Genomic DNA, 20,332 nt, shown 5'->3' with positions numbered 1-20,332 from the left:
GGGGGAGTTTGCGTCGTAAACCAGCGTCGGGTATGCAAATTAGGAGTTACGACGATTCCCGACGGATTTTCGTCGCCGCTAGTCTAGTTTCCCGTCGCAAAGTTAGTCGTTTTTTTTTAGTGCCTTAACTTTACGCAGCAATCGTATAGCTGTATAAAGTATGGCCGTCGTTCCCGCTTCGAAATTTTTAAAATAACGTCGTTTGCGTAAGCCGCTCGGGAATACGAAATTACGCTACGCGCGTCGCCGTTCGAAAAAATGACGTCACGGCGCGCAAAGCACGACGGGAATTACGGAACGGAGCATGCGCAGTAGGTCCGGGGCGGGAGCGCGCCTAATTTAAATGGCACACTCCCATTTGAATTGGCCCGCCTTGCGCGGGAGGCCGCCGGCGTCGGTGTTCATCGCAAGTGCTTGGTGAATCAGGCACTTGCGATGAAAACTTGCGGCGGTGTAACGTATCTATGACACGTTACGCCGCTGAAATTCTACGTGAATCTGGCTCTATCTATCTATCTATCTATGTATCTATCTGTCTATCTCTCTATCTATCTAATTTATATATATATAAAGTACCATATATACTCGAGTATAAGCCGACCCGAATATAAGTCGAGGCACCTAATTTTACCACAAAAAACTGGGGAAACTTATTGACTCGAGTATAAGCCTAGGGTGTCCATCTGCATGCCTCACTGTGCCTCACTTTGCCTGACTGTGTCCATGCCTCACTGTGCCCATGCCTCACTGTGCCCGTGCCTCACTGTGCCCATGTGCATGCCTCACTGTGCCCATGCCTCACTGTGCCCATGCCTCACTGTGCCCATGCCTCACTGTGTCCATGCCTCACTGTGCCCATGCCTCACTGTGCCCATGTGCATGCCTCACTGTGTCCATGCCTCACTGTGTCCATGCCTCACTGTGCCCATGCCTCACTGTGCCCATGCCTCACTGTCCCATGTGCATGCCTCACTGTGTCCATGCCTCACTGTGTCCATGCCTCACTGTGCCAATGCCTCACTGTGCCCATGCCTCACTGTGCCCATGCCTCACTGTGCCCATGCCTCACTGTGTCCATGCCTCACTGTACCCATGTCTCACTGTGCCCATACCTCACTGTGTCCATGCCTCACTGTGCCCATGCCTCACTGTGTCCATGCCTCACTGTGCCCAGGGCCGATCCGCCCCATAGGCTCACTATGCAAGGCGCTTAGGGCCCCGCAAAGCTGCGAAGGGCCCCCCAAATTACTAGAGGCCCCGCCTGGTGAGAAGTCATTTTCGCCCTTCTCAACTCGCTGGCTGCATGGGAGAAGAGGTAAGAAGTCAGCACCCCCCACTTCTCAATTTAATGTAAGATGTCATTTCCGACAGCAGAACACCCCCTCCCCCCGCTTCTCAACTTTCTTTAATGTGACATGTCACTGTTGTCAGCGCCCCCCCCCCCCCGCTTCTCATTTTTAATGTGACATGTCATTTTGCTTAGGGCCCCAGGGAGGTCAGGATCGGCACTGCCTTGGTGTGTCCATGCCTCACTGTGCCTCACTGTGTCCATGCCTCACTGTGTCCATGACTAGACTGACGTTTAACATGGGAGTCTATGGAAGGGCACCCCAGCCGTAGGTCCCCCAGACAACAAACTTTGCACCCTTGTAGAGGAGAAATGGGGCTACATGCGTGCCAAGTTCCGGGTCCAGGGGACCTACGGCCGGCCAGTCCCCAAAGTCACTGGAGAAATTACAGTTTAACATGGGAGTCTATGAAAGTGCTCCCCGGCCTTAGGTCCCCCGGACAACAAACTTTGCACACTTATAGAGGAAGAGTGGGGCTATATGTGTGCCGGCCGCTACCGGGTCCCCAAATTTCCGGGAGATCAGGTGCAAAAAGGTGACTCGAGTATAAGCCGGGGGGGGGGGGGGGGGGGGCATTTTCAGCACAAAAAAATGTGCTGAAAAAACTTGGCTTATACTCGAGTATATACGGTAACAATATATACAGTGGGGGAAATCATCATTTGATCTCCTGCAGATTGGGTAAGTTTGCCCACTTACAGTACAAAGAAATGAAGGGTCTAAAAATTGTTATCATAGGTGTATTTTATATAAAAGAGACAGAATATCAACCAAAAATCCAGAAAAAAAATAAACACAGGATACAAATGTTATAAATGGAGTTGCAGTTTAGTGAGTAAAATAAGTATTTGATCCCCAAGCAAAACATGACTTAGTACTTGGTGGAGAAACCCTTGTTGGGAAGCACAGAGGTCAGACGTTTCTTGTAGTTGGTGATCAGGTTTGCACACATCTCAGGAGGGATTTTGGTCCCTTCTATTTTACAGATCTTCTCTAAATCCTTAAGGTTTCTTGGCTGTCTCGAAATTTCAGCTCCCTCCATACATTTTCTAGAGGATTAAGGTCTGGGGACTGGCTGTGACCTTAATGTGCTTCTTTTTGAGCCACTCCTTTTTTGCCTTGGCGGTATGTTTTGGGTCATTGTCATGCTGGAAGACCCATCCATGACCCATCTTTAGTGTTCTGGCTGAGGGAAGAAGGTTCTCATCCAAGATTTTACAATACATGACCCCGTCCATTGGCCCTTCAATGCGGCAAAGACGACCTGGACCTTTAACAGAGAAACGGCTCCAAAGCATCATGTTTCCACCTCCGTAGTTGACTGTAGTGACGGTGTTCTTAGGGTCATAGTCAGCATTTTTCTTCCTCCAAACACAGCGAGTCGAGTTGATGCCAAAGAGCTCAATTTTGGTCTCATCTGACCACAGCACTTTCTCCCAATCCTTCTCTGAATCATTTAGATGTTCATTAGCAAACTTCAGATGGTCCTCTACATGTGTCTTCTTGAGGAGGGGGACCTTGAGGGCGCTGCAGGACTTCAATCCATGGCGGTGTATTGTCTTACCAATGGTTTGTTTGGTGACTGTGGTCCCAACTGCATTGAGATCATTCACAAGCTCCTCCCGTGTAGTTCTGGGCGGATCCCTCATTTTTCTCATGACCATTCTCACCACATGAGGAGAAATCTTGCATGGAGCTCCAGACCGAGGGCGATTGATGGTTATTTTGTATTTCTTCCATTTGGGAATTATCGCTCCAACAGTTGTCTCCTTCTCACCAAGGTTCTTGCTGATGACCTTGTAGCCCATTTCAGCCTTTTGTAGGTCTACAGTAGGTGACCGCAATATTTCGTCAATCTCGCTCCCTTTCTCGGCGAGATTGACCACCTACGAGCCCCATCGCGGGAGCCAGCGCCGAGCCGGCTCGCCGCGATGGGGAAAAAGCCGTCATAGAAGCGACAGGGATCTCACTTGGATTCCCGCCAATTCTAGCCGCAGCGTTTGGTATGAATCATTAGGGGGAACTCCACGCAAAATTTTAAATAAAAAAACGGCATGGGTTCCCCCCTAGGGGGCATACCAGGCCCTTAAGTCTGGTATGGATTGTAAGGAGAACTCCCTACTCCAAAAAAACGGCGTGGGGGTCCCCCCACAATCCATTCCAGACCCGTATCCAAGCACGCTGCCCGGCCGGTCAGGAAAGGAGTGGGGACGAGCGAGCGCCCCCCTCCTGAGCCGTACCAGCCCGCATGCCCTCAACATGGGGGGGTTGGGTGCTCTGGGGCAGGGGGCGCCCTGCGGCCCCCCACCCCAAAGCACCATGTCCCAATGTTGATAAAGACAGGGCCTCTTCCCAACAACCCTGGCCGTTGGTTGTCGGGGTCTGTGGCCGTTTTTTTCAGAGTAGGGGGTTCTCCTTACAATCCATACCAGACTTAAGGGCCTGGTATGCCCACTGGGGGGGGAACCCATGTCGTTTTTTTTATTTAAAATTTGGCGTGGAGTTCCCCCTCATGATTCATATTGGCGGGAATCCAAGTCGGATCCCTGTCGCTTCTATGACGCACTCACTGGAATGTGCTTTTCCTATTCCAGCGAGTGCGAGATGTCGGCACCATGTCGCCGAGAATCAGCGCAATGCCGTCGTGCTGGAAACACATTCTCGGTGACAGGTACTGTACAATCTTGTCCCTGACGTCTTTGGACAGCTCTTTGGTCTTGCCCATGATGGCGAGGTTGCTTGGTTGGTTGGTAGGGGATCAAATACTTATTTTTTACTCACTGAACAGCAACTCCATTTACAACATTTGTATCGTGTTTTTTTTCTGTTTTTTTGGTTTATATATTGTCTCCGTCATATAAAATACACCTATGATAAAATTATAGACCCTTCATTTCTTAGTAAGTGGGCAAACTTACAAAATCTGCAGGGGATCAAATCATTATTTACTCTACTGTACATGTTTGCTGATATTTATGAAGAAAGATTATTTGTTTGAATAATTTTATATAATTTTTTTTTTTTTCATGATTGATCTTTTTTCATTTATTTTGCAAAAAAAAAATGTAAAAACCCAGGCCCAGATTCACAAAGCACTTATGCCGACATATGACACGTTACGCCGACGTAAGTGCCAATGTGCGCCGGCGTATGTGTGCGGAAGACCCACAAACCAACATGCGCCTAAAAACAGGCTACACCCCGCCAACGTAGCTTGCACACGTCAGCGTAGGGTGGGCACACATATGGGCTGGGCGCATGGTGCCGCTCCCATTGATTAGCCATTCAAACATGCAAATGAGGGAAATACGTCAAATTAACGAATGTGCGTGTGCCTGGCGCATGCTACGCGAGATGCGCGTAAGTTGTACGTCCGGCGTAAAGTTATTCCCCATAAAGGAGGTGCAACCCGGCAATAGACATGCTCAGGTCTGCACCAGGGAACACAAGCCGGCGTATTGTGCGATGGACGTGTGTCTGGCTGGGCATACGTTATGTTAACGGCGTGCGCAGTGATCCGGCGTAGCTTAGGCAGTTGTGCCGGCGTGGTTGTGAGCAGGCGCAGGGGGGTGCTGTGCATGTGTCCACGTCACTGTGCATGCGCAGTTCGTGATACGTACTTGTCTGGCGTTCGGCCTATCATTTGCATGGGGTCACGCCCACTTCCACCTATGCCGGCGTGCGCCTTCGAAACCCACGCCACGCTGGTGCAGTGTTGGGAGCACTGGCTTGCTGAATGCAATGCTTGCCTCTCAGCGCTACGTTGGAGTGCCGTACGGTGTGCGCTCTATGGCAGCGTAATGTGCGCCTTGCTCTCTGTGAATCTGGGCCCCAGTGAATAAATACCATTAAAAGAAAGCTCTATTTGTTGTGTGAAAAATGTGGGTACAGTGTAGTATGACCGCGCAATTGTCATTTAAAGTGCGACAGTGCTGAAAGCTGAAAATTGACCTGGGCAGGAAGGGGGATTAAGTGCGCGGTATTGAGGTGGTTAAAGTAAAAAACACACATCTCTTGTATTTAGACAATATTTGCCTATCCCAGAGTTCAGCTTTGCCGTCACTTTATCTTGCATTTGCTATCGGCGACCTGCCACCCCTCCTGCAGCCCCCCCCCCTCCGCTTTCTATTAATGTATGTATGTATGCAGGATCAGTGTGGAAGGTGCTGTGCTGGACAAGCCTAATTCCTAACTGTCAGGACAATTTGTCTTGTTACTAGCCCTCCGTGCACGGGCACCGCGCACAGCTCCAGCGTGCGTGCCTGGAGACAGATTGGAACAGACGAGGGTGTGACCGCGCACGGCCTCTATTACATCGGCTGTCGGTCCGCATCATGCTGAGACCCCTCCTCTCCGCCGGTGATTCCTCATGACTCTGCTTTCCTTCCCTCCATGAAAACAAACCGCCGTCCCGGGGCATCATTGCATCAAATGAAACCCGAACAACTGTCTTATGGAATCAGAATATTATTTCATGATCCCGTAACCGAGCGTCGGTTTTACATCATAGTACCCGGTCGCCATAACGCGGCCTCCAACTGCCTCCGAAGCACGCGGAGCCTTCTGTTTAAATTAATTTTAACCACTTAAGACCCGGACCTTTAGGCAGCTAAAGGACCTGGCCAGTTTTTGCGATTCGGCACTGCATCGCTTTAACTGACAATTGCGCGGTCGTGCCACGTGGCTCCCAAACAAAATTGGCGTCCTTTTTCCCCCACAAATAGAGCTTTCTTTTGGTGGTATTTGATCACCTCTGCGTTTTTTTTTTTTTGTGCTATAAACAAAAATAGAGCGACAATTTTGAAAAAAATGCAATATTTTTTACCTTTTGCTATAATAAATATCCCCCAAAAATATAATAATAAAAAAAAAATTCCTCAGTTTAGGCCGATACGTATTCTTCGACCTATTTTTGGTAAAGAAAAACGCAATAAGCTTGGTTTGCGCAAAATTTATTGCGTTTACAAAATAGGGGATAGTTTTATTGCATTTTTATAAAAAACATTTTTACTACTAATGGCTGCGATTAGCGATTTTTTTCGTGACTGCGACATTATGGCGGACACTTCGGACAATTTTTACACATTTTTGGGACCATTGTCATTTTCACAGCAAAAAATGCATTGTTTACTGTGAAAATGACCATTGCAGTTTGGGAGTTAACCACAAGGGGGCGCTGAAGGGGTTAATTGTGACCTCATTTGTGTTTCTAACTGTAGGGGGTGTGGCTGTAGGTGTGACGACATCGATTGTGTTTCCCTATAAAAGGGAACACGCGATCGATGACGACGCCACAGTGAAGAACGGGGAAGCTGTGTTTACACACAGCTCTCCCCTTTCTTCAGCGAGGGACTCCAGCGGCGATCGTGTTCGCGGGTCCCGCGGTCACGGAGCTTCGGACCGAGCCGCGGGCGCGTGCCCGCGACCCACGGCTGGGCACTTAAAGAGGACGTACAGGTACGTGCTTGTGCCCAGCCGTGCCATTCTGCCGACGTATATGTGCAGGAGGCGGTCCTTAAGCTGTTAATGTACCTGTTACTTTCTCTCAGATCACAGGTTGCTCTGGCTGCGGGAATGTTTTATAATTGCCCAAAGTTAGTTTGTAGCAACTTTGGAAGGTGAGGTCATACGGGCACGGTAACGTGCCTGAGCGAAGCATCGCCGCCATTTCCAATTTTCTGTGTAATGTTGTGTAGTGAGTGTACAGCTTGTATAACAGTGTACATTTCCTCTCCCCTCAAAATAACTCAACACACAGCCATTAATGTCTAAACCGCTGGCAACAAAAGTGAGTACACCCCTAAGTGAAGGGGTCAGGGTCCAGGCCAAAGGCTTGGATTGATACTAAGGTTTACTGTGATTACTAAAAGGCTCAGATGCCCATCAAAATCAAATACCGTATATACTCGAGTATAAGCCGAGTTTTTCAGCACATTTTTTTGTGCTGAAAATGCCCCCCTCGGCTTATACTCGAGTCACCTTTTTGCGTCTGGTTTTGGGAACCCGATTCCGGCCGGCCGTAAACTTGGCACACATGTAGCCCCACCCTTCCTCTACAAGTGTGCAAAGTTTGTTGCCCGGGGATCCTACGGCCGTAGAGCACCGATTTTTCAAAGTCTGGTACCCCTTTCCATAGACTCCTATGTTAAACAGTAATTTCTCCGATAATTTTGGGGACCCGGTACCGGCCGGCCGTAGGTCCCCTGAACCCGAAACTTGGCACATATGTAGCCACAGTTCTCCTCTACAAGTGTTTTCTGTCTAGTGGGACCTACGGCCGGGGAGCACCAATTTTTCAAACCTGGGCACCCCTTCTATATACTCCCATGTTAAATGTAAGTCTAGTCATGGACACAGTGAGGCATGCACACAGTGAGGCATGCAGATGGACACCCTAGACTTATACTCGAGTCAATAGGTTTTCCCATTTTTTTGTGGTAAAATTAGGTGCCTCTGCTTATATTTGTGTCGGCTGATACTCGAGTATATACGAAACTTGGCACACTCTTCCTCTACAAATGTGTAACGTTTGCTGTCTGGGGGACCTACGGCCGGGGAGCACTGATTTTTCAAAGCCGGGCACCACTTCCATAGACTCCCATGTTAAACGTAAGTCTAGTCATGGACACAGTAAGGCATGGACACAGTGAGGCATGGACACAGTGAGGCATGGACACTGTGAGGCATGCACACAGTGAGGCATGGGCACAGTGAGGCATGGACACAGTGAGGCATGGACACAGTGAGGCATGGACACAGTGAGGCATGGACACAGTGAGGCATGGACACAGTGAGGCATGGACACAGTGAGGCATGCACATGGACACAGTGAGGCAAGGACACAGTGAGGCATGGGCACAGTGAGGCATGGACACAGTGAGGCATGGGCACAGTGAGGCATGGGCACAGTGAGGCATGGTCACAGTGAGGCATGGTCACAGTGAGGCATGGGCACAGTGAGGCATGCACATGGACACAGTGAAGCAAAGTGAGGCACAGTGAGGCATGCAGATGGACACCCTAGGCTTATACTCAAGTCAATATGTTTTCCCAGTTTTTTGTGGTAAAATGAGGTGCCTCGGCTTATATTCGGGTCGGCTTATACTCGAGTATATACGATATATCACAGGACCCTTCCAGCCTTGGAAAATAATTCACATATATCAATCCGCTATCTCCACTAGTCCACACAAATCTCCCTTTTCCTCCTACAACTAAATCCACAATGCCCCGAATATATATAAATGCCCATAATAAAAATAAAGAAAAATAATTAAAAACCACAAAAATCCCTTAACCCAACATGTTTCACCTCAAAGCAAGGCTTCATCAGGAAAAGCAACATGGCAAAGAAATAGACTGTATTCTGATACATTTCCTGCTTCCGTGACCTTTGACCTCTGGGAACCCGTCTTCTGACCTTTGAGGTCCCTGTTCCAATTCCTGAGTCCTAGCATTATTCTTCAATGGGAAACTCTAACCCTAACCACCCTAACCCCCTAACCCTAACCCCTAAACCTAACCCTAACCCTCTAACCCTAACCCCCTAACCCTAACCCCTAATCCTAACCCCTAAACCTAACCCTAACCCTCTAACCCTAACCCCCTAACCCAAACCCCTAATCCTAAACCCTAAACCTAACCCTAACTCTAACCCTAAGCCCAACCTTCCAATAAAGCCTCTCTCTCTCTCTCTCTCTCTCTCTCTCTCTTTATCTCTCTCTTTGGAAAAGAACCAAGGGTTGTTTGTCTTGAATATATGGACCGAAAATGATTTTAAATACTCCAACACACAATATGGCATTCCATTCATAAGTGAGAGAGAGATACCTCTGGGCTATAAATTAACAGAAAAGCTGTAAGCTTCAAAGTGAGCAATGGCGATAATTTGGAGTGCGCCAACATTTCAGAGGTGTAATTTAGCTGTAGCAAACCTACAGCTGATTACAGTTAGTCGGCCCCTACAGCACTCCTATCTCTTATCATGTAACATTCAGACCAATTATCACATCACAGAACACAGAAACAACACAACAGAGGCCAGGCGGCACTCAATTCTGAAAATTGCACTTTAAATCAATAGCTTTTCTCCCGGATTCTGACGGCACAATCAACAGAACTCAGAAAAAAAGACACTTAGAAAACCACATAAAAGGTCACCCTGGGCAAATAAACTATTCTAGGTCTCTACCCAAGGATGAGGAGTCATCGGTGACGATCTGTCTTCATTCACTTGTGCATTCAGCACCGGACTGACTCAGGATCATCGTTCTTATCAAGAGAAGAGAAAGCACATTGGTTTGATTTGTAGAGAAAGTTCCTTTACAATGTCTGGACATACAATACCGGCTTTCTCAAGTTTATCAGATGAGACTGTATACAATGGATCTGTTATTTTCTAGCTTTTTACAGGTTTTCTGTGCACAAAACGAATCCTTGAAGTTGAGAATCCCATTCATAGGAAGACGCAGGGTGACCAAAAGCATTCTGTGCGCAGAAAAAATGATTCTCCGCACTGGTCGAAGCCAAACGCCATCTACCGGGGGCCAAATCTCAAACAGGCAAAGTCAGGGCTGAACTGGGACAGAAATTTGGCCCTGGACTTCATCCAGACTGGCCCACTTTGACAGGTCTCTCCCATGGCAGCTGGGCAACTCCCGCACCCCCCCCCCGGCCACCCGCACCCCCTCTCCCCCTTCACTAGCCACTAGCCGTTCTACTTTATTAGAGTAGAACGGCTGGTACTGGTACTCTTATAGGCAGTACCAGTGGGGAAGCTAGACATTATTTCACCCGGGGCAAAGAATCAGTTCGGTGCCCCCCCCCTTATGGGACAAGATTAGGCAGAAGTGAGAAACTCCCAGGCCATAGCTGCTGAGTCAGCTGTCTGTCCCCTCCCCCTTGCTCCTCTGTCCCCCCCATGCTCCTCTGTCCCCCCCCCCCCACTCCTCTGGTCCTCCCCCTGCTTCTCTGTTCCCCCCAGGTGAGGGCTGCGGGGAGGGAGAGAAGGTGAGCGCTGTGGGAAGGGAGAGACAGAGGAGCAGAGGAGGGCGGCAGTCCGCTGTCACTGAAGCCGGCCCACTGAGCCATCGGCCCACCGGGAAACTCCCTGTAGTCCCAATGGCCAGTCCACCCCTGGGCAAAGTGGCTGTAAACCCTTTATAACCGCTTTTACCTAAGGTAAGCCTAGATTAAAGCGGAGGTTCACCGAAAAAATCTATTTTTAACATTAGATTGAGGCAAATTTTACTAAGCAGAATCGGGTGTGTTTTTTTTAAATCAATGCAGTACTTACCGTTTTAGAGATCAATGTTCTCCGCGTCTTCCGGGTATGGGCTGCGGGACTGGGCGTTCCTATTTGATTGACAGCCTTCCGACAGTCGCATACAGCGCGTCACAAGTTCCCGAAAGTAGCCGAACGTCGGTGCGCAGGCGCCATATAGAGTTCACCAACTCGTGACGCGCTGTATGCGACCGTCGGAAGGCTGTCAATCAAATAGGAATGCCCAGTCCAGAAGACCATACCCGGAAGCTGCGGAGAACATCGATCTCTAAAACGGTAAGTACTGCATTGATTTAAAAAAAAACACCCGATTCTGCTTAGTAAAATTAGCCTCAATCTAATGTTAAAAAAATGTTTTCGGGTGAACCCCCGCTTTAAGGCTTACCTGGAGGTACCTTCACAGCTGCATGGTAGTCATGTTCACATCTGTGCATTTTATGAAAAGGGCGAGGGACCAGCAGGTTGTGTTTTTGGTTCCATAGACTTCAATGGATCAAAAACTTGTGTACAGAAAAACACAAAATGCACCTGGAATATGCATCAACTGCAACCTGCATAGGTGTGCATATGTATGTATAGAATTGTCAAGTAAAAGTATATTTTTTATAGGAATCATTAGGCCTCGTACACACGGACGGACTGTCCGATCAAAAAGGTCCACCAGACTGTTTTCATCTGACATGTCCGCTGCCGGATTTCTGTCTGATGGTTGTACACACCATCAAACAGAAATCCGTGCGGACACGATACGCAGTGACGTGGCCACGCCGTTGCCACGACGATGACGCGGCGACGTGCGCGGCCCTGGAAGGTCAATGCTTCCACGCATGCGTCGAATCACTTCGACGCATGCGAGGGCTTTCGGCCGAGCGGACATGTCCGGTGAGTCTGTACAGACGACCGAATATGTCCAACGGACAGGCTTCCAGCTGACATGTTTCTTAGCATGCTAAGAAACATTTGTCCGCTGGAAACTGTCCGATCCGCCGGAAAATTGCCCCGTCGGCCGTACAGACGACCGAACATGTCCGCTGAAACTGATCTGCGGACCAGTTTCAGCGGACATGTTTGGTCGTGTGTACGGGGCTGTGGCCCAGATTCTTGTACACTGGGCGTATCTCTGCGGCGGCGTAACGTATCCGATTTACTTTACGCCGCCGCAAGTTTTTCAGTTTTATTCACAAAGCTCTTGCCTGTAAAGTTGCGGCGGCGTAGCGTAAATCACCCGGCGGAATTCAAATTCGGCGGGTAGGGGGCGTGTATCATTTAAATGAAGCCCGTCCTTGCGCTGAACGAACTGCGCATGCGCCGTCAGTAAAATATCCCAGTGTGCATTGCTCCAAATGACGTCGCAAGGACGTCATTGGTTTCGACGTGAACGTAAATGACGTCCAGCCCCATTCACGGACGACTTACACAAACGACGTAACTTTTTTTAATTTCGATGCGGGAACGACGGCCATACTTAACATTGGCTGCGCCTCATATAGCAGTGGCAACTTTACGCCGGAAAAAGCCTAATGTAAATGTTGTAACTTCACTGCGTCGGCAGCGCGTACGTTCGGGAATGCACGTATCTAGCTAATTTGCATACTTGACGCGGAAATCGACGGAAGCGCCACCTAGCGGGCAACAAAAAAAATTGCAGTTTAGATCCGACGGCGTAAGAGACTTACGCCTGTCGGATCTAATGGATATCTATGCGTAACTGATTCTAAGAATCAGTCGCATAGATACGACGGGCCAGATTAGGACTTACGACGGCGTACATACATGGCACTGCGCCGTCGTAAGCCCTTTGAGAATCTGGGCCTGTGTATATATTACATGATTCTAATTGACTTGTGATGCAATTATTACATGTATATATACAGGGTGGGCCATTTATATGGATACACCTTAATAAAATGGGAATGGTTGGTGATATTAACTTCCTGTTTGTGGCACATTAGTATATGTGATGGGGGAAACTTTTCAAGATGGGTGGTGACCATGGCGGCCATTTTGAAGTCAGCCATTTTGAATCCAACTTTTGTTTTTTCAATAGGAAGAGGGTCTTTCATGAGTTATTTACAAGTTTCTGACCACTTATGAAATGTGTTCAATGTGCTCTCCAGTGACATGCGGTGAGTGCTACGCTGTGGGCTCTTGCTGAATGAAGCTAGGACAGCCACTGATATTTCTTCATTAGACCCCTTTCACACTGGATACGCCTATAGCGGAGCCTTAAAATCGCGGTAAAATAGCGATGTTTTACCGCGTCCGCTGATAGCGTCGGTTTACCACGTGAACGCTCTGTCCAATGACGGAGTGATCACTTGTAAACAAACCGGCGTCATGTGATGACGCTGGTTCCTCCCTCCCCTCTCTGTACTGAACGGTACTGTGTGAGAGGAGAGGGGAGAGAGCGGATGCAGCACGAGTGCTGTGGGCTGGATCTGTGACAAATGCAGTCACAGATCCAGCCATCCATCCCTGCCCCATACTAAGACTACTCTGCAATACCCCACAATACTCTGCAATACCCCACACTACTCTGCAATACCCCACACTACTCTGCAATACCCCACACTACTCTGCAATACCCCAAACTACCCTGCAATACCCCACAATACTCTGCAATACCCCACACTACTCTGCAATACCCCACACTACTCTGCAATACCCCACACTACCCTGCAACGTCGCCTATGGGGATTTTTAAGTAGCGACGTTTAGCGCCATTTCATGAGTGTGTGCAATTTTGAAGGGTGACATGTTGGGTATCTATTTACTCGGCGTAACTTCATCTTTCACATCTATGCAAAAGAATGAAGAAAAAATACTAAATTTGCTAAATTTTATAACAGAAACAAAGAAAAATTCTTTTTTTTACAGAATTTTTTAGTCTTTTTTCTCTTATAGCGCAAAAAAAAACAACGGTGATTAAATACCACCAAAAGAAAGCTCTATTTGTGTGAAAAAAAGGATGAAAATTTCATTTGGTTGTTGTATGACTGAGTAATTGTCATTCAAATTGTGAGAGCACCGAAAGCTGAAAATTGGTCTGGTTATTAAGTGGGTTTACGTGCCCAGTGGTCAAGTGGTTAAAAATCCCATTTAATCTCTTACGATCTATTTAACTAAGGGATGTGATGCTAATGATAAAGTTGGTTTGCCCGTGGTTATAAAGTCAATTCTTTACATAGATTATATAGTTCGTCAGGTTGAAAAAAAAAGTCAAAAGTCCATCTAGTTCAACCAATTAACTTCTTGAGACCCGGGCCATTGTAATTTGATGGCCACAAGGTGGCTCTATATGTCCGGGAGGCCGTCTATTGGCATCCTTGGCTCCTCCCGGCCACTGGGGGGCGCACGCGTGTGCCGCCGGAGCGCGACTGCCCGCCGCGTCACTCAGGTGTCGATGCGCGTGCTTGGCGGCTGCGATGTCCGCCAGGTTCCCGCGATCAGCAGTCACAGGGCCAGGGACGTGAATCTCTGTACAGAAATAATCACCTAGCAGGGAACACATTTAACCCCTTGATCGCCCCTAGTGTTAACCCCTTCCCTGCCAGTCACATTTATACAGTAATCCGTGCAGTTTTACAGCGCTGTTCGATGTATGAATGTGAATGGTCCCAAAAATGTGTCAAAAGTGTCCGATGTGTCCGCCGTAATATCGCAGCCCTGACAAAAATCGCAGATAACCGTCATTACTAAAAAAAATTATAATAACAAAAATAGCCATAAATTCTATCTATTTTGTAGGCGCTATAACTTTTGAGTGAACCAATCACCATGCGCTTATTGCGATTTTTTTTTTACCAAAAATACATTGAAGAATACGTATCGGCCTAAACTGAGAAAAAAATATATTTTTTTATTTTTTTTAATTGGATATGTATTATAGCAAAAAGTAAAAAAAATGTCGTTCTTTTTTTTTTTGTTTGTAGCGCAAAAAATAAAAACCACAGAGGTGATCAAATACCACCAAAAGAAAGCTCTATTTGTGGGGAAAAAAAGGACGTAAATTTTGTTCGGGAGACACGTCGCACGACCGCGCAATTGTAATTTAAAGCGTGACAGTGCTGAAAGCTGAAATTTCGCCTGGGCAGGAAGGGGGTATAAGTGGTTAAAAAAAAATATATTTTATTTTTAATGCAAAGCACATGCAAAACATTGTAACAAAATCGTGAGGTTTCACCACCCCCAAATTTCACGTGAGGACAAGCCCTTAGGTGTATTGTGCCTTTTTGTTTGACGATAGTACAAGTGTATCATCTCAATTATCTCCTTAATGCTGCAGCTGCCGATCAAGAACCCTTCCAGCATCCGCCTTGCCTCATCAATGCTTTATCATCCAAAGTGGATTGCACAAACTTAGCATGCAGTACCTGTAAATTAAATATTGGCCTCACGCTGGGAAAGAATAGCAGAGAAGTACTGCAAATGTTATTCAATCTCTTAACAACCATAACTAACCAGACAGAGCTTTGCATGAAATTTATTTTAAATGAGATTCTTGTCTTTGTTCAGAAACTCAGATTTCGGGAGCTGAGGAGAAGTAAGTATCTCATTACCTATTGACTTGTATCATTACATCTTGTATTCCTAATGAGGCCTCCTGGACGAGACGGTCGCCAGAAAACCACAGAAAAAGATGCAAAGTTTTTTAGAAGTTAAAGAAGCTGAACTATTCGGGTGAACCATTTCCCGACCGCCTAAAGTAAATATATGTCGGCAGGGATGGACTGGCCATTGGGACTACAGGGAGTTTCCCGGTGGGCCGATGGCTCAGTGGGCCGGCTTCAGTGACAGCGGACCGCTGCCCCCCTCCGCTCCTCTGTCTCTCCCTTCCTGCAGCGCTTACCTGGGGGGAACAAAGAAACATGAGGGAGGGGACAGATAGCTGACTCAACAGCTATGGCCTGGGAGTTTCTCACTTCTGCCTAATCTTGTCCCATAAGGGGGGGGGGGGGCACCGAACTGATTCTTTGCCCCGGGTGAAATAATGTCTAGCTTCCCCACTGGTACTGCCTATAAGAGTACCAGTATCTAATAAAGTAGAATGGCTAGTGAAGGGGGAGAGGGGGTTCAGGTGGCCGGCAGCTATGGGAGAGACCTGTCAAAGTGGGCCAGTCTGGATGAAGTCCAGGGCCAATTTTTTGTCCCAGTCCAGCCCTGTACGTCGGCAGAATGGCTCGTGTGGGCAGATCGACATATATATATATATACGTCCCCTCCACTTAAAGGGGTTGTAAAGGTAAATGTTTTTTCACCTTAATTCATCCTAAGCATTAAGGTGAAAAAACATCCGACGGTACTGCCCCCCTCCCGAACCCCCGTTTTACTTACCTGACCCCTCGAAAGTCCCGTGCGCATCCACGTGATCCTCTTCGGTTCCCGGCCTGGCCGTTGATTGGCTAGGCTGGACAGATTGATAGCAGCGCAGCCATTGGCCGGCGCTGATGTCAATCATAGCGGATGACGCGGCGTGCCGGGGGGTGGGGCGGAGTGATACAGTCGTCAGCTATGGCCGCCGCTGTATTACGGGAGCGCGCTCGAAAAAGCTTTCCACAATGCGAGCTCGCATGAAGGTGGAAAGCTTTTGCGAGGAGGAGCCGAGACAGCCGCCGAGGGACCCCAGAAGACAGGGATCGGGGGCCACTCTGCGAGCTCGCATGAAGGTGGAAAGCTTTTGCGAGGAGGAGCCGAGACAGCCGCCGAGGGACCCCAGAAGACAGGGATCGGGGCCACTCTGTGCAAAACGAGCTGCACAGTGGAGGTAAGTATAACATGGTTGTTATTTAAAAAAAAAAAAAACAACTCAAGGGTAAACATACCACTCAGTAGCTAAAGTCTGTATAAACCAATGGGCCATCAGTATGTTGGCCTCTACATATAATGTAGGTTGGGTGCTTCCTCCAGAGAGAAAGCACCATAAAAGACCCCTGAAGAAAAAAAAAAACAGTCAACCCAAGAAGAAGCAAAAACATCAACACAAGAGGGAACGTAACACCCAAGCCAAAGAGACGTAATAAAAAAAACACACTCACGCTCAATCACTCAACTCATAAAGAACTATAAAACCAGTCCAAGAGAAAACAGAACACCCAGCTCAGATAGAATGTTTTTAAACCATCCCAAGAAAAAACGTAACATATAACTGAAATCGAATTTTAGAAAACCCAAGATAAAACATTAAGGCTGGGTTCTCACCTATGCGAATTGAATGCAGATCCAATTTGCATAGCAGGGATTTGTGACTGGCTCTCTATGGAGCCAGTTCACACATCTCCGCAGCAGCTTCGAAGCAAACTGCACAGGAGTCCTGTGCGTCTTTTTGCGTCTTTTGGTCCATTTCAGGTCCGAATTCAGCCAAACATTCGGGCAGAGATCGGGCCTGAAACGGTGAATAGAGATGCATCGGACTCCTGCTGTGAGCCGCTGTGTTCTCAAGTGTGAACCCAGCCTCAATCCCAAAACAGAACCCAAGAGAAAACAGAACACCCATCCCCGAGATAATCTTAAAAAAAAGCATTCCCAGGAGAAAATGTAATATCTAACTAAAATAGAACCATAAAAGAACCAAAAAAATTATGAACAAAAGACATTGAAACCCAATGCAAAAAGAACCACAAAAAACATTGAAACCCAATGCAAAAAGAACCATAAAAAAACAGCCCAGAAGAAAAGAGTAATGCCCAATGCAAATAAAACTATAATCAACAACCCATGAGAAAACAAAACATCCAACTGAACTAGAGCCATAAAAACAAACCAAACTAAGAGAAATGTCACCTTAATGCCCAACACAAACAGAAACATAAAAAATAACCCAAGAGAAAACAGAGCATCCAATCAAAAAAAAAAGAGCATCCAATCAAACAAAAAAAAAACTTAGCCCAAAGAGAACCATAAAAACCAACCCAAGCTACAAATAAACATCCAGCCCTGAAGGAATCCTAAAACCCACCCCAAGAAAAAACTTTGGGCCAAATCTTCAAAAAAGCTGCCTAACTTAACTTTCAGCAGTTAAGTTACACAGGCGTTAAATTTCTACCTAAGTGCCCGATCCACAAAGCACTTACCTAGAAATTACACGCCGTGTAACCTAAGTGCCTCCGTCGCAAGGCGGTCGTCTGCTCGAGGGGGCGATTCCTATTCAAATGAGGCGCGCTCCCGCGCCGGACGTTCGGCGCATGCGTGTGACGTCATTTTTCCCGACGTGCATCGCGCGAACGTACTTTACGCCGGGCTTTGTGGATCGCGACGGGACAATAAAGTTGCGTCGGGTAAAAAAAAAAATACGCGCCGGGAAAAAAAATTTGAAATTTCAAAAAAAACGCGGCGATCGAAAAAAAGGTTTGTTTTTACAAGGTCTAAACAGTTTAGGCCTTGTAAAAGCATCCCTAATTTTACATATGCAAAACGTAACTTACGCAGAAAACACAAAGCTAAAAAGCTTTGTGGATCTGCTTAAGTACTCATTTGCATACGCAAAGCGGCATTTCGACTCGAAATGCCCCCAGCGGCGGATGCGGTACTGCATTCTAAGATCCGACAGTGTAAGTCTATTACAGATGTCGGATCTTCTGACTATCTTTGGAAAACTGCTTCTGAGGATCAGTTCCAAAGATAGGCACAGGGATACGCAGGCTGAACAGCAGTTCCGCCTGCGTATCTCCTTTGAAGATTTGGCCCTGAATATCCAACTGAACGAGAACCATAAAAACAAAACAAGCTAAGAGAAAACCTTAATGCCCAACACCAACAGAAACATAAAAAATAAGCCAAGAGAATACAGAGCACCCAACTAAAAAAAGTTATAAAAAAACAACTCCAGCCATGAAGGAATACTAAAAACCAGCCCAAGAAAAAACTGAATATCCAACTGGAAAAGAAACATAAAAACAACGTGGGAGAAATCATACTAGCCATCCAAAAAATAAATAGTCATAATAAACAATTTAAGGGTAAGGCTTCATTTCCACTGGCGTTTTTACAGCCACTGTTGTTAGCCTTTTTTTACAGCTTAAAAACACCTGTCCATATTTATTTTGTAAAAAAAAAAAAAATATATTTTTTTTGTGAGCTGGAGCTCAAAAACACCACGGTAGCGTTTTTGAGCGTTTTCGCACATTTTTGAGCGTTTAATGCCTGGCGTTTTTACAGCTCTATTGCTGGAGCCACAGAATGCCCTGGTCCCGCGTTTTTTTTACACCTCAAAAACGCCTATGCCATTTGCAGCTCAAAAACGCCTATGTGGGCATGATGCCATAGAATAACATGGACAGGCGTTTTTAAGCTGTAAAAAACGCTCAGAAAAGTGGCTGTAAAAACGCCAGTGGAAATGAAGCCTAAACATGGCTTTTTTTCAGGTGGAACTTGGTGGAACTCAGTTCCACCACCTCTGGCTCAGACCCTTTGGTGCCTGCTCACCACAATCATAAGTCTGGTTTCTGTGTTTACAAGTGACAGCTTTGCACTCTGTGTGTAACCCCCTGAACTTTATACTCTGTATCGAATGCAATCCTGGTATATAATGCCCCTTTAAGACCCTCCTACTGTTCGTGAAATTTGACTGACCACACCCACTATTTGATGTGATTTGGAGGGAGTGTGTGTGTGTGTGTGGGGGGGGGGGGGTTGGGGGAGTCGTGGTTGAGTTCTAGCACCTATTGTTTGAGAAAAAATCTCTGAGGGTAAACATAATGCTCAGCCCAAACAGAGAAGCATAAAAACTAGCCCATGAGAAAATAGAACGCCCAACCTAAAGAGAACCATAAGAAAAACAACCAAAGAAAAGCCAGAAAATCCATCCCAAGAGGAGCAAGAAGCACCATTAAAGACAAATTTTTTTTTCACATATATATATACCCAATGGATGAGCTCTGATACCTCATCCTATTTCTATAGCTAAACATTGGAGTACACAAAACGTAATATTAAACAAAATCCAGTAGATAACATAACCAGATAAAAGAGAATTAAGCAGGGATTTTCTTTTTAGTTTTACTTACTAGAAGAATGGAGCAGCCGTGAATGTTTGCAGTGATAGACCACTTCCTGTTCGCAGTATTCCACGCCGTTGATCATGGCCTCCAGCTGTTCAGCGCTGGCACTGTAGTTAAGAATGGCGGAGTACGGCCTCCTGGAAATTGATCCCCGTACAGGCGTTGGATCGGTGATGTTGTGCTCGGAGACGGTCCAGATTTTCTCTTCTGTAGAAAACATTTAAACATATTCAGCGTTGAAGCGACAACACATACTCGAATATTGACATTTGTGTAACTGAGTGCACCAAACTTTTTTGAAGGTCACCTCTTTGTCTGCTACCCCTCTCTGCCAATCCCCCTCCACTGGCCTCTGATTGCCCAGGAAATTCAATTCAAAATACTAACAACATCATACAAAGCCATTCAAAACTCAAACTACATCACCAACTCTGTCTCCAAATATCACCCGTCCTCTCCACTCTTCCATGACCTCCTGCTCTCTAGCTCCCCTAGTCTCCTCCTCCCATATTCAAGTCCAGGACTTCTCTAGAGCCTCTCCCATCCTCTGGAACTCCATCTCAATCTATCTGGCTCTGTCCAACTCTGGCCACCTTTAGGCGATCCTTGAAAACTCATCTTTTCAGGATAGCCTATCACACCTCCAACTAACAACTGAACTTTTAATTCATCTATCAGCTCATCTTTCACAGTTGTTACCTTTT

At 46.8% G+C, this 20,332-nt stretch overlaps 1 protein-coding gene across 1 annotated transcript in view; it reads right to left on the bottom strand.

Moving 5' to 3' along the window:
* Positions 1 to 20,332, bottom strand: part of CNTNAP5 (contactin associated protein family member 5) — a 373,233-nt gene that overhangs the window by 146,673 nt on the left and 206,228 nt on the right. The window contains exon 12 of the mRNA XM_040358233.1: positions 19,635 to 19,835. Within this exon, the coding sequence (XP_040214167.1) occupies positions 19,635 to 19,835 (201 nt within the window). The remainder of the gene's footprint in view (positions 1 to 19,634; positions 19,836 to 20,332) is intronic.

This window comes from Rana temporaria, chromosome 6 (genome assembly GCF_905171775.1).
Source record: "Rana temporaria chromosome 6, aRanTem1.1, whole genome shotgun sequence".
Lineage (NCBI taxonomy): Eukaryota > Metazoa > Chordata > Amphibia > Anura > Ranidae > Rana > Rana temporaria.
Note: the sequence above shows the minus strand (reverse complement) of the source record. Positions and strands in the feature narration are given on the sequence as shown.